At 40.0% G+C, this 15,474-nt stretch overlaps 1 protein-coding gene across 1 annotated transcript in view; it reads left to right on the top strand.

Moving 5' to 3' along the window:
- Nucleotides 1–15,474, top strand: part of CDH7 (cadherin 7) — a 106,591-nt gene that overhangs the window by 27,787 nt on the left and 63,330 nt on the right. Inside the window, exon 2 of the mRNA XM_029922744.1 lies at nt 15,057–15,351. Coding sequence (XP_029778604.1) covers nt 15,057–15,351 — 295 coding nt within the window. The remainder of the gene's footprint in view (nt 1–15,056; nt 15,352–15,474) is intronic.

Genomic DNA, 15,474 nt, shown 5'->3' with positions numbered 1-15,474 from the left:
GTAGAAAGTTCTTGCTTTGCAAAACCCATTGCCTTTCAGAAGGGAGAAGAATGTGGAGAATATGGGAGAGTTAGAAGTAGGATGTAAGATAAAAACCAAAAAGCACAGTTGCCTGTTATATGATGTATTTTTGTTCATATTTTGCCCTCAGAAATTGAGGTGCCAGGCACAATTAATGACCTCTTAAAATGATAATATCCAGATTTCGTTTTTGTGTTGAAATAAAAGATTATGATACATATTACAGTCACTGGGCTCATGACATTGGAGACATTGAATGTTAAGCTTATCTTTAGTATGGAAAGTTGTAGGGAGCCTTCCCGAAACCATGAGCCAGAAAACAGTAAGATAAGTGTGGTATAGACCGGTGCATTTGGCAGCCATGTAATACTACATGCTAGAGATGTCAGAGGAGAGGAAAACTGTTAAGACTCTTCAAGTTTTTCATAAAAGTGAATTTCGGTGCTGTCTGTATATATAAGAAATAATGAAATCCAATTCGGGGCAGTCATTGGCAAAGTAGTGACAAACTGACAAAATTGGCAAACTATTGAGGTAGAATATTGGAAATCAACCTCTAGTGGTGGGGTCGAGGACAAGAAGGGAACAGAAACAAAAACTGGAAAATCCAGTAGCTATAAATTCATGTTTTGACTTATGGCTGGGTTTTTCATACAGGGGAGTCCAAGAATCCTAGATCTTCCAGGTCGTTCATCTCTCTTTTTTAAAAATATGCATATATATTTTATTTTATTACAATTTATTGTCAAATTGGTTTCCATATAACACCCAGTGCTCTTCCCCACAATTGCCCTCCTCCATTACCATCACCCACCTCCTGCCTCCCCCTCCCCCTTCAGCCCTCCATGGCCATTTGTAGCAAAGTGGATGGACCTCGAGGTGGAGAAGGACAGATACCATATGTTTGCACTCATAAATCTAACAGGAGAAACCTAACAGAGGCCGTTCATCTCTTATGGGAGGAGACGGGTGCAGCACAGTATAGATGAGAGTGGGTAGAGTATAGACTTTGTTGTTGGGAAGACCTCCATCAAGTCTGGGACATTATTGTGTAAGCTTGGGCAAAGCACTGAATCCTGTTAAATCCTAGTTTCCTCCTGTACAGAATTAGGCCAATAATGCCTACCACACACAGCTGTTAAGTGAATTAAAGGCCCCTTTACCACAGTGTCTGGCACATAATTACACTCAATAAATATTAGTTCTCACTATTAGCTATTTGAATAAGATAGCTATAAAACAATATGTGAAGCAGGGTGGAAAAAGTCAGGATTGCAAATATAAGGCAAAGAAATGGAAGGTTACAGGAAGAATAAGAGAAGCTATGTTCTTTAGCGGGAGTGATAGAATTTTGAGTTAGACTAGGATGAAACCTGAAGGAAAAATTTTTGTCATAACTTCATGGTGAAATTGGTCCCATTTCACATAGTATCTCCGTCCCGAATCAGCAAGTCATAGTGGTTCCTGTTTTATATTTGATGTGACAACACATGTCTGTTTCACGATGGGATTCTACAGTTCCTTAAACCACAAGGAGAACTGAAGGAGATTCAGTTGGCTGCCCCTCCCCCTCCATCTCCTCCCTCCTCCCCTTCTCCTTTCGGGGTCCATGGCAAAGGTTGTTCTACTTAATAGAGGCAGCATAGAAAACAAGGTGGGGGATAGCCGCCCATAAAATGCCCTCCAGGACGGCTTCTCTGTGTTAATGTCCCTCAGTAACAGGATTCTGTCACTGTACAGCTTTGGACTCCTTCAAAGTGAAATATAAAATACGTCTGAACCACGTGTCTGTAATACGACAGGATGAAGTACAGAGAAAATGTATAACACTGTAAATCTCAGGGAAAGAAAAGGCAGATGGGTTTTTTTTAGTGTGTATATATTGTAAGTGATGCTAACTGAATTTGTGCCTATCAGATAAATGATAAATACCATGACTGTTCTCCTTTTCAACAAATGCACTTGTCCAAATGGCTGTGTTTAGGCAGCACGTTTCTTTGACATACTCTTTAAAGACACCTTGTGTATGTTCTTGACACAGATTTTTAAATTAAAAACTAATTCTTTTGAATTATTTTAACCAAATTGCAAGCTGTTATACATGCACAAAACAGATTCTCCCAAGTGGCTGGAAATAAATGTCTTAATGTCTTTTTTATTTTTTTTCCATGAGCCATTACAAAACAGACATTTTGAAATTATAGAAAGGAATCTTATAAAATAAATCCTTGGGATTTTCTGAGAATACAGTTGTCTGAGGAGGTCCTAAAGTACTCCTCACTTTCCTAAGGTGGCACAACCACACAGTGCTTACATGTGACCTTTCGAGTTAGTTTAAGCCAAGGCATTGTGTTACACCTAAAACAGCTCTCGAGGTCTTGTGCAGTTCCCAGAGTAGACAGTACATGTCAGGACTCTGGATGGAGGGCTGTGGTTTACTCACGTTTACTTGGGGGTGATATTACAGAGTTTTAGGGATGAAAGGGGAGCTTTGAAGACCTCCTAGTTCAGTCCATTCTGTAGATGAATGAACGAAGGTCCCAAGAAGTTACCCGTTTCAGGTTGTCTGACATCAGAACAGTAACTGTGGCTCTAGTCTCAGGTCCCCCGGTCCTTGTGCTCCATTCAGATGTGCATCAGCTTCAGCAGGATTCTGATTCACTTCAGCAATTGTGATTGTGCTGCCAAAGAGCTTATTTTATTCATTTTCAATCGGGGTCTATGAAATAATGGATAGCAGAGCAGAGCTCCAAAATTTAACAGTCTCTTTAGGAGAAGGGACAAAGAGTCATAAATGTGGCTGTTAAGAAAGTGCTCAGATAACTTACTGCATTTTAAAAATTAGAACGTGCTCAGTTTCAAAGCTAAACAGAATGGCAAAAATCATTTTAAGCAAGGTAGTTACTCATCTTCTGCTGCTGCACTTTAGCTGGGAGGAGGGAGGACACAGCCACCTCTCCCTGTCTGTCTCTCAGACTAGGGGAGTCCTGCTGGTAATACCAAAACAACCTGTAAACAAAGGTAGACAGCCGTGAGCAGTGTCTCCTGGGCAAAACCCACGATGTCCTTGCAGATTCTGCGAGATGAAGAGCTATTTGAGGATGTCTCGCTCTTGTGTCAACTGGTTATTGACTTTGCTTTATTGCTGCCCACCCCCTTCTACCACACTCTTTCTCCCTTTTTCTCATTTTTCGTCTTACAGCTTTACCAATGTTATTACATTGGCTTGTGGGAACTTTCATCCTTAGGGCATTAAACACTGCAGTGGAGCAGTGGAGATGGCCAGCGGTAGGAAGCCAGGATGCCGCGGTCACTGCGGTGTGTTGGGTGCTGAGAGGGCTCCGAAGGAACTTCACGTTCCCTGTGCCTTTCCACGTGATCTCTTGCGTTAGAGGAAAAAACATGACTTAGTTCTTCTCGGGGCACCTCAGCTAGAGGATGGCTGCTTATTTTTTTAAACCTGCTCTATTTTAGATGAGGCAATTACATATCCCAGGGAGAGTCCTGTCATGTGAAAACAGTTGATTTATTTATTTTTTTTTATTTAGGAAGTTTTGTGTTTATTGAAATTCTGCCAGGAATGGTGTTTTTCTTTCTTTTTTTTTTTGAGGTATGATTTTAAAAACTTCACCCTTTAAGCAAATTGTTGGAGAAGCTCCACAGACATGCTGCTTTTTTTTTAAATCTACCTAATAATCCTATTTTTTCCCCTCTGTCTTCAAATGGAAGAGCATTTTCCTCAGCTTCTAGACTTCTTTCTTTCTTTTGGCCAGTGATTCTTACATTGGGTGTATAATACTATGACCTGAAGAGCTTTCAAAAATAATTGTTAAGGGTGCCTGGGTGGCTCACTTGGCTGAGTGTCTGGCTTCAGCTCAGGTCATGATCTCACAGTTCATGGGTTCAAGCCCTGTGTCTGGCTCTGTGTTGACAGCTCAGAGCCTGGAGCCTGCTTTAGATTCTGTGTCTCCCTCTCTCTCTGCCCCTGCTTGGTCTCTGTCTGTCAAAAATAAACATTAAAAAAACATTTTAATATTAAAATAATATATATTTTTTTAAAAAGCCTGGGACCGCGGACTCATATTCTGACTGAACTGTTCTGTAGTAGGTCTGGGAATCATACCACTGGAGTGAACAGAAGATCCCTGCCCTGGGTGCGGAGAACAAGAGTATAGTATGAGGGAAAACGCACGCACATTTAGCTCTGGGCTCCCTGAATTAAGGACATTCTGCTGCTTCCTCTTCTCAAATAAAAACACCACAATGAATTCCTCCTCTCTCTGGTGACTGGTTCATTCACAGTATGAAGTTTCTAGAAATCAAAGCAGCTGGAGCCCGGGGAAAATAAGAGTCTATCAGGTGTAGACTGAAAGAAACAAGTAGCACTTTGCCCAAGGTTGTGTCTTTTATGGATGTGGCCACCCTGCGGCTTCTTAACCTGCTGCTGCTCATGATCTACAAGTGTGCACCTGTCACCAAATTATGTAAATGTGCTTCTCACTCTCCTGTGCCTCTGTAGGAGACAGCGTGGGACGCACAAGGACAGATGTCTGCAGAGAACCGAGCTCTTCCACTCATTAGTTACTGAGTTAGTTACCTGGGTGTGTGCTGTGGGTTAGGTCCACAGGAAATGGACACAGATTTGTCTGCAGGGTAATTATTGGAGGGTATTCTTGGAATTAACCCTTGTGAGGGAGGGACGGAAGGAGGATTGGGCTGTGCAGTTGCAACCTAGAACACGGCTCACCTTTGGGGAGCTGTGCAGCTGGAAAGCTTCTTCATGGGTTTACTGAATAGGGAGAGTGTTAAAGCCCCCCTACGCCCCCTACCTGGAGCTAGTTTGGATGTAGGATACCCCCAAGACAGAAGGATTACTTTTGACAAGGTGGTTATTTTTGCCAATTTTGCAGTCTGCCAAATTTTTAAATATCTCAAAGCAATGATTCAGGGGAAAGACTTAGTTGAGAAATGTCAGTCACCAACACTTCCAGTGTTCACTGATTCAGGAAAGGAGTGAACCCAAGAGGCTGTCATAACAACTGCTAGAGGTCACCTGCCCCACTAACATCCCTTTGCATCCTGGGATACATTCAGAGAACGGTCCCTAGGGAAACATGCTACACCTCTTTTCTTGAAGTAACTTACAGGAAGGTTAGTAGGATGAGGTATGGCCTATATTGCTGCTGATTTTCAGGTTACAACTGATACCCTTTTCCTCTGGCTCAGGCTGGGGTCTTAGACTATCCCTTGCCACCACAATGGGGCAAGAGAGTATCAAGGGACACCCAAATGTCCAGATGTACTTGCTCTTTCCCATTTTTGGAGAGAAGCCCACTTCCTCCCGGTAAGCAAGGCCAATTATACCTATAGGGATGTTGGTCCTTGGTACTGGGAGTTCAGAGACAAGGAGAGAGCATGAACCTGGTGCAGTCAGCTTGTTCTAGGAAGTGGAAGACGCACACAGTGGGGCAAGAAAAGTAAGGGATTACATGGCTGTGTCCACTCTATTCTTCATTTTCTGGTCCTGTGTATGCTGCCTATGGAAGCTCTATGGCCTCAGATCAGCGTTTCTCTGCAGGAGAGTGGCAATTTCTGTAAAGCAAGTGGTGATGGGCTGAGAACAGGAGGATTCCAGCACCTCTAGTAGTTGAGGAAGTGTTTCTGCCCATAGGGTGAAAATGGGGTGGGGGAGGGGTGCCATGCCACAGATGCCTAGAGGAATAACCTCTGAGGTTTAATTGAGATCATAAGTATTTTCTTTCTACTATTACTTTATTCATTTGCTTTATGTTTTCAGCCTTTTAATAATAAACATGGTAGTTCAACTATTATCTTTTTTGAAGAGACATGAACTATTTCTTTAGGAAAAATAATGTATACCACTAGAGGGTCATGGATATCATTACTTACAGTTCTTGCCCCACCTTGAGAGTTTCCCTTGGCTTTCTGACTCCAACCAACGGAAACATGTAATATATAAGCTGGACATTTTGCTATTCTTAGTTTATCTTTCTGGCCCCAGAGGGATGCATGTCTAGAGCCTAAGAGCATTTCCTCATCTTGATAAGAACTATCATAGGGTATTGGATGGGTACGTGAGTATATACTGTATACTTTTCCCGTGTAACTTTGGTAGAGAAGGGACAGATTCCTTTTGAGTAAAATACATCATTGAATTAGGACAGAAAATTTTATTCAATAATCTTCTATAGAATAAGTTGTAAATACAACCTAATTGAAAGTACTGAACTATTTTAAGCCATGCCATTACTGGTCTAAAGAGGTTTGCATGTGATTGGTGGTATTTATTAGACTGAAAGTTTTCTATCTGGGATACTGGTTGAAAATTCGTATTTTCAATGTGAAACCAGTAAGGTGGTTTCAACTCAAAGAGATTCGGATTCTGTAGAATAAGATGGAGCCCAGAAATTGGCATTTTAACCAACAACTCAGATAATGCTAATGCAGGAAACCTATACACTGAACATCAACAAATAATAACTTAATTAGACAGTAGGTTAAGATCAGTGAACATTCTGTAGTCTTAAAAATATTTAAACAGATGTTTACAGAATATAGGTTGTAATATATTTGCTGTAGAAAGACTCTATCACATGCAAAACCTTCTCTACTATAAATTGGTGGATCCTGTGTATTACTGTGTGACTATTTCTAAAAAGAAATTTATTCTATCATTAATCAAGTGCCTTCCTGGAAATCAAGCTCTGCCCTTCATCATCAGACTATTTCTTAGTAATAGTCTTGTCTCAACTTAAATATCATTTCTTTAAAAAGCACTTCCCTGAACCTCTGAACTCAGTTTGATTTTCCTGCCATCTGATTTCTTGGCATTCTGTGGGGGCTATTTTTATGGTCATCAGAATTGCAGCTGTTTGTTCGAACTGGTCCACTGACAGCCTGCTGTATTGACAGCCTTTCTCTCTGTGAGCTCATAAAAATGGGCCGCTGTTTGGCTGCATGCTCTAGGGTCCCCCTTGCCACCCTACCCCATTTTGTCCTCGTTCAGACACCTGCACACACCTGGACTGTAAGAGATCCTCTGTACTCATTTGTAATAGATGGTTAATATCTGTTGAGTTTCAAGATGAAGACAGAATCAGACTGGATTCAGTCTCTGTGTTTCCAGGACAATTCAGCTTGGGCACAAGGATCATGTGGATTGTATCCCTTTAGTTCAGGTGTAACAGCTAAAATGCTCCTTTTAACATGGTCCTTTTAATAACAGCTACAGGAATGCTTGTGATTTGATAAGGATGCCAGAAAAGATTAACTAGACAAACATGAAATACTCAAGGTATTTGAAAACAAGTTTACCAAATAGATATCACGAATTACAAATAATGTACATTCTTGCTGTGGTTATAAAGCTTAATCATCAGCCTTCCTTACTAAGGTCTTATTAATAAGTGTGAGTGTTGAATGACTAATTACTGTCTCTTCTCCTCCTGGACTAGCTCCTGTTCTCTGTTCATGTTATCACAGAAATTCTGTTTTTCTGTATCTTTCTCCACACACTGGCCTCTATCAGGTCACTGATAAGATAATATAGAGTATTCTCTTCCTAAATTATACAAGTGCCAAAGCTTTCTCCCCTAAATGTAGACTCCAGAATTATATTTCTACTAACTTTTCTTGTTTCTATTATTGAACGCACGAGGCAATACCATGCAGAGGACTGCAAGAAATATTTGGCAGTTGCGCTGTTGCCCTCTGCAACATGTACATGAATGCCTTCTCCAAAATGCCATGTGCAAAAACATCTGTGCAAACCCTAAGGCTGGCCTCCAACAATTGCCCTGTGCCTCCCTGGTGGCCAGTATTCTCATGTCTTGCCTCCTGTTAGGACAGGAAAAGGGCTTGGACGGATTAATATCTAGAAGATTCAAAAGAGCTTTCACATAGGTTTGATCCACTGACACAGTGCTGCTCAACTGCTCTGAAGGGAAGGGCCAAGTATTTGTTGTTTATTTGCAAGCTGATTGTTTTTTAAGAACCTAGAACTTACTCTATTGAAGACTCCTAATAATTTTGTAACTATATTATAAATGAATGATTTAGATATAAAATTCAGTCCTCATTTTTCTCATTATTATTGGATTCGGCAGACATTTAATTGCTCTCTAAGATGACTATGGAAATTGCTAAGCTCTTCCGCTCAGTTTCTATACTTGCCTCAACTTAGAAGGCATCCAGTCCTTGGACCCCATGTTCAGTAGCACTGCTTTAGCTTCCTGTGACATTTTGTGCTCAACCAGCCCCATTTTAAAATCAAGATTGAAAATTATCCTCTTGAGCAAAAAACTTAATGTTTCCAGGGGTTTGCTTTTTATTTGCTTCTGGTTGACTTCTTGGAGTTTGGAACTAAGTGAGCTAAGTACTACAGGGGAGCCCTGAAGTAGAGAACATGATGTGCTCACAATTACATTGGACGAGGAGCAGTTTTGATCAGGAGCCGTTTTGATCAGTAACAATTTGACTCAAGGCAGATTTCCTAAGTTGTTTGAAAGTTCTGGATGTGGCCTGGAGACAGCAGTTGGAGAGAGAATGAACTGAGCGCTGTGGAGATTTCTTTAGGGAGGCACATGCAGCTGTGTGGGATAGAAAATGCTTTTCCGAGTTGTTATCATTGAGTCCCTGATGAAAAAGATGTGGCCCTTAATGTGAAGTTCTGAGTAACCACGCCATAGGCATAAATGTAGAGCCTTTGCAAATAAAAGGAAGATTTCCCCCCACCCCCCGCCAAGGGATGCAGATAATTCTTTTGTACCCACTGTATGTGAACTTGCAGATATGGAGAGAAAGTTACATTTTACAGAATACGTCCAAGTGTATTACTTCATTTTATCCTCACTTCAATAGGCAAGGCCAAGTATGCCTTTATGGGTGCTGGTCTATAAGAGATGAATAAACTGTGATTTAGAGTGATCAAGGGATCACAATAAGCAGAGGGGAGATTCAGTAGCCATACTTCTGGCTTCTTTGCCACAGAGACCTAACAGTTGTACCTTTCAGCTACTAAGTAAGTGAACTAAAGACCCTAGAATGAATGTTCATTGCCACTGAATTAGTGTGAACTTTTTCCAAGGGGAAACAAAAAAAATCTCAAAAGTTCTTCCTTTTTACTTATTGTTGGCTTAAAAAGTAAAGGAGATTTTTGTTTTGATAATTTTAACCTTACCTAAGCACTTCCTGGATTGCATCCCTTTCCTGTATTACTCTCTGTGTTGTAATTAATACCTTTACCTTATAAACTATGCATCTTCATCACAGATGATTCACAATTGTGTTCCATTACCGTGGACCACAATGATAATTATAAATTAGAAATACTTCAACCAGAAAGAAATGACTCGTACACTTGTTTTCATCTATAATATTTCTTCAACAACTTGATAATTACATGGTATCCAGTGGTATGTGGAAAATATCTATTAAAAAGCATAATGAGAAAAGAAAACTTGCATGGAATGTGTATATTCAAGCGGTTTTATTTCTACTGGTTATTGTGTAAATCTGTCCTCTATACTGATAACCTTAATCTTGGAAAGTTTAGTGAATCACAGGAGTCCTATAGTCTGTAATGTATTTTTAAACTTAAAAAAAATTAGGAATCTATCATGAGTAAACCAGTGTTAAGAAGTTCACCTTGGAAATCCTTTACTAATATTCAATATGTTATTCATAGATTGTGATTAACTTGCTGCCCAGCCGTCATTGCTCCATTTTTGTATAGTATAGTATAGTTGTAGTAGCAGTATGAATTTTTATATTGTTGTAATAATGTATTTTGCATTTTTATTATTCAAATGTTCATTACAAGGAAAATTGAATATAAACGATAATTATTTCCATCCACATCATACATGGGTCAGTGAGGATCACAGAGACATTTATTGACTTTAGTTTTATTTTTTTAGTGTCAAAGCTTTCATGATAAACATTATCTCTTTTCCAAAGAGTTTCATCTTCTGTCTAGATTTATTTTTTTCACATGAAAATTTTGCATGTTACATTACAAAGTACAATCCTGATCCTAGAGTGCTTTACCTTAATGAAGTGTGTTCTACGGTGTCATCTTTAATAGTTGTCATGAGTGTTCAGTGAAGTCCAAGTACAGGTATTTTTTACTTGCATTTGCAAAGGAGGTGACTAAAAGACAAAATCATCAGTAAGATCAAGTAATAAGCAGAACTTAAGCTGTTCATAGAGGGAAGAAAAGTTGATCAACATATTGATTTTCCCCCCAATCTTTGATGAATTGAGATTTATTCACCATATTCAGACTCTTCTGTAGGCAGATAGGTTGACAGTTCTACACCAGATAGTTCATATCAGTCCCTTGTTGACTAAATAGATGTAAGAAAATTGTCAAAACTGTAGTGCATTGATCTATTTTTAAATTTGGTCTTTATAATCTTATATTAAACACTAAGTGGTGGATATAAAAGTTTATGAAGGATTTTTATCAAGATTCTTCCATTCAAGGGCATCCAAAGGTCTGTAAAACCGTCTAGCAGCGTGTGTGTGTGTGTGTGTGTGTGTGTGTGTGTGTGTGTGTGTATACTACTGCATAAGACTTGGGAAACAGGAATAAGAGCATGTCTGCCTCTCCAGGGTTCTGTCTCCTGGGGAACACAAACATGTAAATTTGCAAGTACAAAATAATGTGCCAAATGTTTCCATGGGCATACAAGATGAGGTACCTGAACTCACTGTAAGCAGTTCGGAGAATTAGGGGCACTAGTCCAGAGACACAGGATGTTTTTGTTTAGCTTTTCTTTGTGCCTAATTCTATTAAAACTTTATGGAAATTGAGGAAAAACAAGCACTACTCTCTTACAAAGTAGGTTATGAATTTACTACATTTAATACAATGAACTGTCTTTTGAGAATGTGGAATTTGGTGATAAAAAAGAACCCGGCTCTTAAGGAGTTTAAGAATTAAAGGTTGGATATGAGAACAACTAAACCAGATTTTCAATATAAAGCAGAATTCAATGCATTCTGTCACAGAAATGCAAACAGCATGCCTTGGGGAAAAGATAGGAAGATTGTTAAGACTTTTTAGTACAAGGGAAACCTGCATTAAGCCGAGTTGGAGGTCAGTTGGTAGAGGTCAGTGGAGGCAAGAGGATAAAAGACTTTCATTGAAAAGGATCGTGCTGCTTGCTCTGCACGGCCGGCCAGTGTGGTCCTCCTCTGATGCACTTGGATTGTGGAGCGCCTTCTGAGATGTTATGCAAAAGAGATAGCATATGGCTGCATGGAGCCCCATGCTTAGTTTGGGGTAAAACCCTAGACCATGGAGAGCAATTAAAAGTATTTGATGGGGAGTGTGATATAATTCAATATAAATTTTAGGGAAATAATGTTTGACACACAGAGAAGATGGAGAATAACTGAAGAGTTTTGTAACTAGTGAAAGATTAAGATTCCAAATTAGGATTATTGTTCTGGAAGACTGAAAAGAGTTGGTCTATTATAGGCAGATGTGGAATTAAACCTATTACATTTTAGGGTGCATGTCATGGGTACTTTGCTTTCCTGGCCTGTATAGCTTATAAAGAACCCAACACGGTGTGATAATTTTCACACATTGTTGCCATACACAATGCTGACATAGTGACATAGAGAAAACACATAATAATTGTACCTCCTTCTCTACTGATTCTTTTGCCTTACCATTAGCTAGACTCAGCTTAGAGGTGTGTGTTTCTCACTGTGTTTATTTGCCAATAATAATAATAATGATAATATATAAATATCTACTTTGAAGTCACAACAAATATTTGCAAGGGATTTAGGAATCCATGAACTAAAAGTGAACTTTGTGTGGTGACTAATGAATCAAGGTGTTGTCATTATTGTTTAGATGAATCGCAAGACCACATTTATAAGGGTATATGCAAATGAAATAGATGTAACATTGTTAATTCTACTCTGCCCAAAATGTGAGTACAAACATTTGTTTTTGATTGTGGTTTTCATTTATTGTTTATTCCTTTGCCATATAGTGGGACCATAGAATACTTGTCTATTTATTTTCTGCACAGAGGTTTTTGCTTTGGAAAATAGCACTTCTCTACTCTGTAATAGTCCTTCACAAAGATTGTGTGTACCTGGGTGTGTGTGTGCATGCACATGCATTGCACACAGACATGTTTTACTTAAGAATGCCAGTAAGTAGTTTTGCACTTGCAAGTTTTTCTTTGCTGAAGTTTTGTATGGTTTCTTTGTTTTTTTTCTTTCTTTTTTCTTTTGTTTTAGTAGAGAAGAATAGAGTTTTTCCCTAATAGCTTGGGTTTCAGTCCACCTATTAAGATTAGTATTAGTCCATAGTGTTTCATAGATTAAATGTCTGAATGCGTCTGATAATTAAGTAGCCATCTTAACATTTCAAAAGTGGTCATCCACTTTTAAGTACAGATGCTCACACTAACCTTGCAAGAAATGTGAAGCAATTTTCTGCTTGTGAATTCTGACAGTGATTACGAGATTAGTGATGCTCCAGAGACAGAGGGTGTGTGTGTGTGTGTGTGTGTGTGTGTGTGTGTGTGTGTGTGTGTGTGTGTGATGGTGGTAGTAGTGGTGGGCGGTGGAAATCTGATCCTCTGATGATTAGAGAAACCAGCAATATGAGTCTTTTTTTCCTTTAAGGTCTTATGCTGTCAGTGATGGAAAACAGCTAACAATATCACATAATGTACAACACGGTGTCAGAGCTCAGGTTGAACATCAGCTCAGAATTTAACGTGTCTTCTCTCCCTTACTTGGATGCCACTGGAGCATGGTATCGCCAATGCCATGGAAATAGCCACTCGTTGACAGGAGTCAGTTAAATGAATCATAAAGGCTGGTTCTTCTATAAGTGTTAGTCCCTAATGAGACTCAGAGACGTCGTAAGCCTTTGATTAAAGATACTACCTGTCTATCACTTGTGTGTTTCTGTGGTCATTGGATCATCCTCTGCTGGTTCACACCAGGGTCAATGGTAGTGTATAGACTCTCCTAACCCTTGGAGGCACGGATGTGGTGAGGAGGGGTTAGAAAAGCAGCCATGAGAAATGCATGGATGGTGGGGGTTCGTGGAGGTCAGCAGCTTAAAACAACTTGTTTTCATCCATCACTAGCACTTGTCTTAGGATTCCAGTGTTTGGGTCTGTGTTGCTGAGGGTGGTGGAGTGCTTTGCTGTTCCAGAATGCCAAGAAAGGACCCTTTGCCAAGTTGTAGAGTATGTTGATGGAAACCACCAGAAGCACTCAACTTCTTTCAGACTTGGGGGTGATGAGGGTAGGGGTTGGATGCACCTTTTTTTATCAGAGTTGTCCTCTGGCTGCACTTTTGATGGGTTCACCTCAGGGGATAGCAGCCCCTCTCCGGATGCAGGATCTTACTGTGGGCAGTGGAGGTTGAGCTTCCCAGCACTCCCCAGATTTCATGATCCTGGTCCCAGGATCGCCATGTGACCTCTGGTGAGCCACTAAGCCTTTCTTGACCTCAGTTTCCTTATCTGTTGATAGGGAGAATGAATTCATTCAGTGTGAGCATGAAATGAGTTAACGTGTAGAGAACCTGTAGAGAACAAGAGTGCTCGACCCTAGGAGGTACTGCGTAATTCAAACTACTGTGATTCTCAGCTTTCCTCCCTTCTTCTTCAAGGGAGATATAGATGCAATAGTAGTCCTGAGAATGACTTCAGAAAATTAAGCAATTCACCATATTTCAAGAACGTAGCTTTTCCGTATGGTGGGTACACATGTGGTACAGTGATCCGCTAGGTAATTCCACACTGAACAGAGCTCAGTTATAACTTGTACCAGTAATTATTTGTATTATTAGTCTCGATAAAAATTACAGAAACCAAAAGATAAATCAGCTATTTAAGAGTTCTGAAACAGAGTATAAATACAGCTGTTATAATGTGGTGGAAACATCACTTACAGAGACGGTGGTGCAAAAAAGTGGTACCTTCAGCACCTGCCACAGCTTAAATAAGAAAATGCACTAGGGGCTTCCTTCCCTAAGTAGTTTCCTATATTTTATATTTTTGCAAGAGTCGAAACACAGTTCTGTGGGGCAGTAAAAAGCCTTATTATTTAGTAAATTGGCTTTTTGCATTTGTATTAATCGAAGTCCAGATAGATGATAGCGGTTACAGGGGATGAAAGATTGTGGAGATGACAGATTGAATCCTGTGTTTTTCAGGTTATGAAGTTCAGGAAAATGTGTAATTATGTCTGAGTTTCCCAAGGTTCTTCTGTTCAACATAATGTTCTGACATACAAGGGGACAGTTCCAGATATGAAATGCAAATCAGTAGGCGCTGGCCCTGCTGCCGATGCCAGGGTTAATCATGCAAATCTAATGCAGTTCTTGGTATTTCAAGAAAGGTTTGAGCTGAAGTCTCAGGCACATACTGATTTAAAATTCCTACTTCAGAGAGCACTGTAATTTTTTTCGGCTTCAAATTTTAAAATATAGAGCAGGATTTGGAGGCGAATTTAGTGGCTAGACATCCATTCATACTTGTTAATCTGAAAGGAGGTGGGAGGGAAGGGAACCCTTAAAGAATGTGGAAATTTCTAAGCATATTACATATTTTATTAGATCGAAATTTACAAATGTTCTATAGCAAGTCCCTTTGCTTGGAATAAGATCAAATCAACCGATTATACATGTTTACTGAATGCTCTGTTCAAAGAAGATGGCTAAAACTGGCAAGGACAGACCAAATAAAAATTAACACCACCACAAGTTCCTAACTTTGGGAATTCTAGAAAAAATACCTTTGGAAATGAGACTGTTTACAGGAAGAAATGAAATTGTCTTGCTCACAAGTGCAAGCTGACACATTCTAATAGCCTTTTCTGCTGTGCGCAATAAGCATCAGCTTATCTTTCCAAGAACAATAAAATTTCATGTACTGCTGCCTGACATAAGAATTATTTTTACCTATCTCCATATCGCTGACGCTCTTGTAAGTTAATCTCATCTCACATGAATTTTTCACCAGCTTCACTCTGATGTTGATAAAGGAGATGGTTCCATCAAATACATCTTGTCAGGCGAAGGGGCAAGTTCCATTTTCATTATTGATGAGAACACTGGGGATATCCATGCTACCAAGAGGCTGGACCGGGAGGAGCAGGCCTACTACACGCTGCGAGCCCAGGCGCTGGACAGGCTCACCAACAAGCCCGTGGAGCCCGAGTCCGAGTTTGTCATCAAGATTCAGGACATCAACGACAACGAACCCAAGTTCTTGGATGGGCCGTACACTGCAGGAGTCCCCGAAATGTCGCCTGTGGGTAAGTCAAGCAAATGCGGGTTTTGCGGTGTCCAGTCTTAGGGGGTTTGTATTAAAATCAAATCATTGTAGGGGCGCCTGGGTGGCTCAGTTGGTTAAGTGCCTGACGTCAGCTCAGGTCATG

The sequence above is a fragment of the Suricata suricatta genome, chromosome 14, assembly GCF_006229205.1.
Source record: "Suricata suricatta isolate VVHF042 chromosome 14, meerkat_22Aug2017_6uvM2_HiC, whole genome shotgun sequence".
NCBI lineage: Eukaryota > Metazoa > Chordata > Mammalia > Carnivora > Herpestidae > Suricata > Suricata suricatta.
The sequence above is the reverse complement of the archived record's forward strand: the minus strand, read 5'-3'. Positions and strand labels throughout refer to the sequence as shown.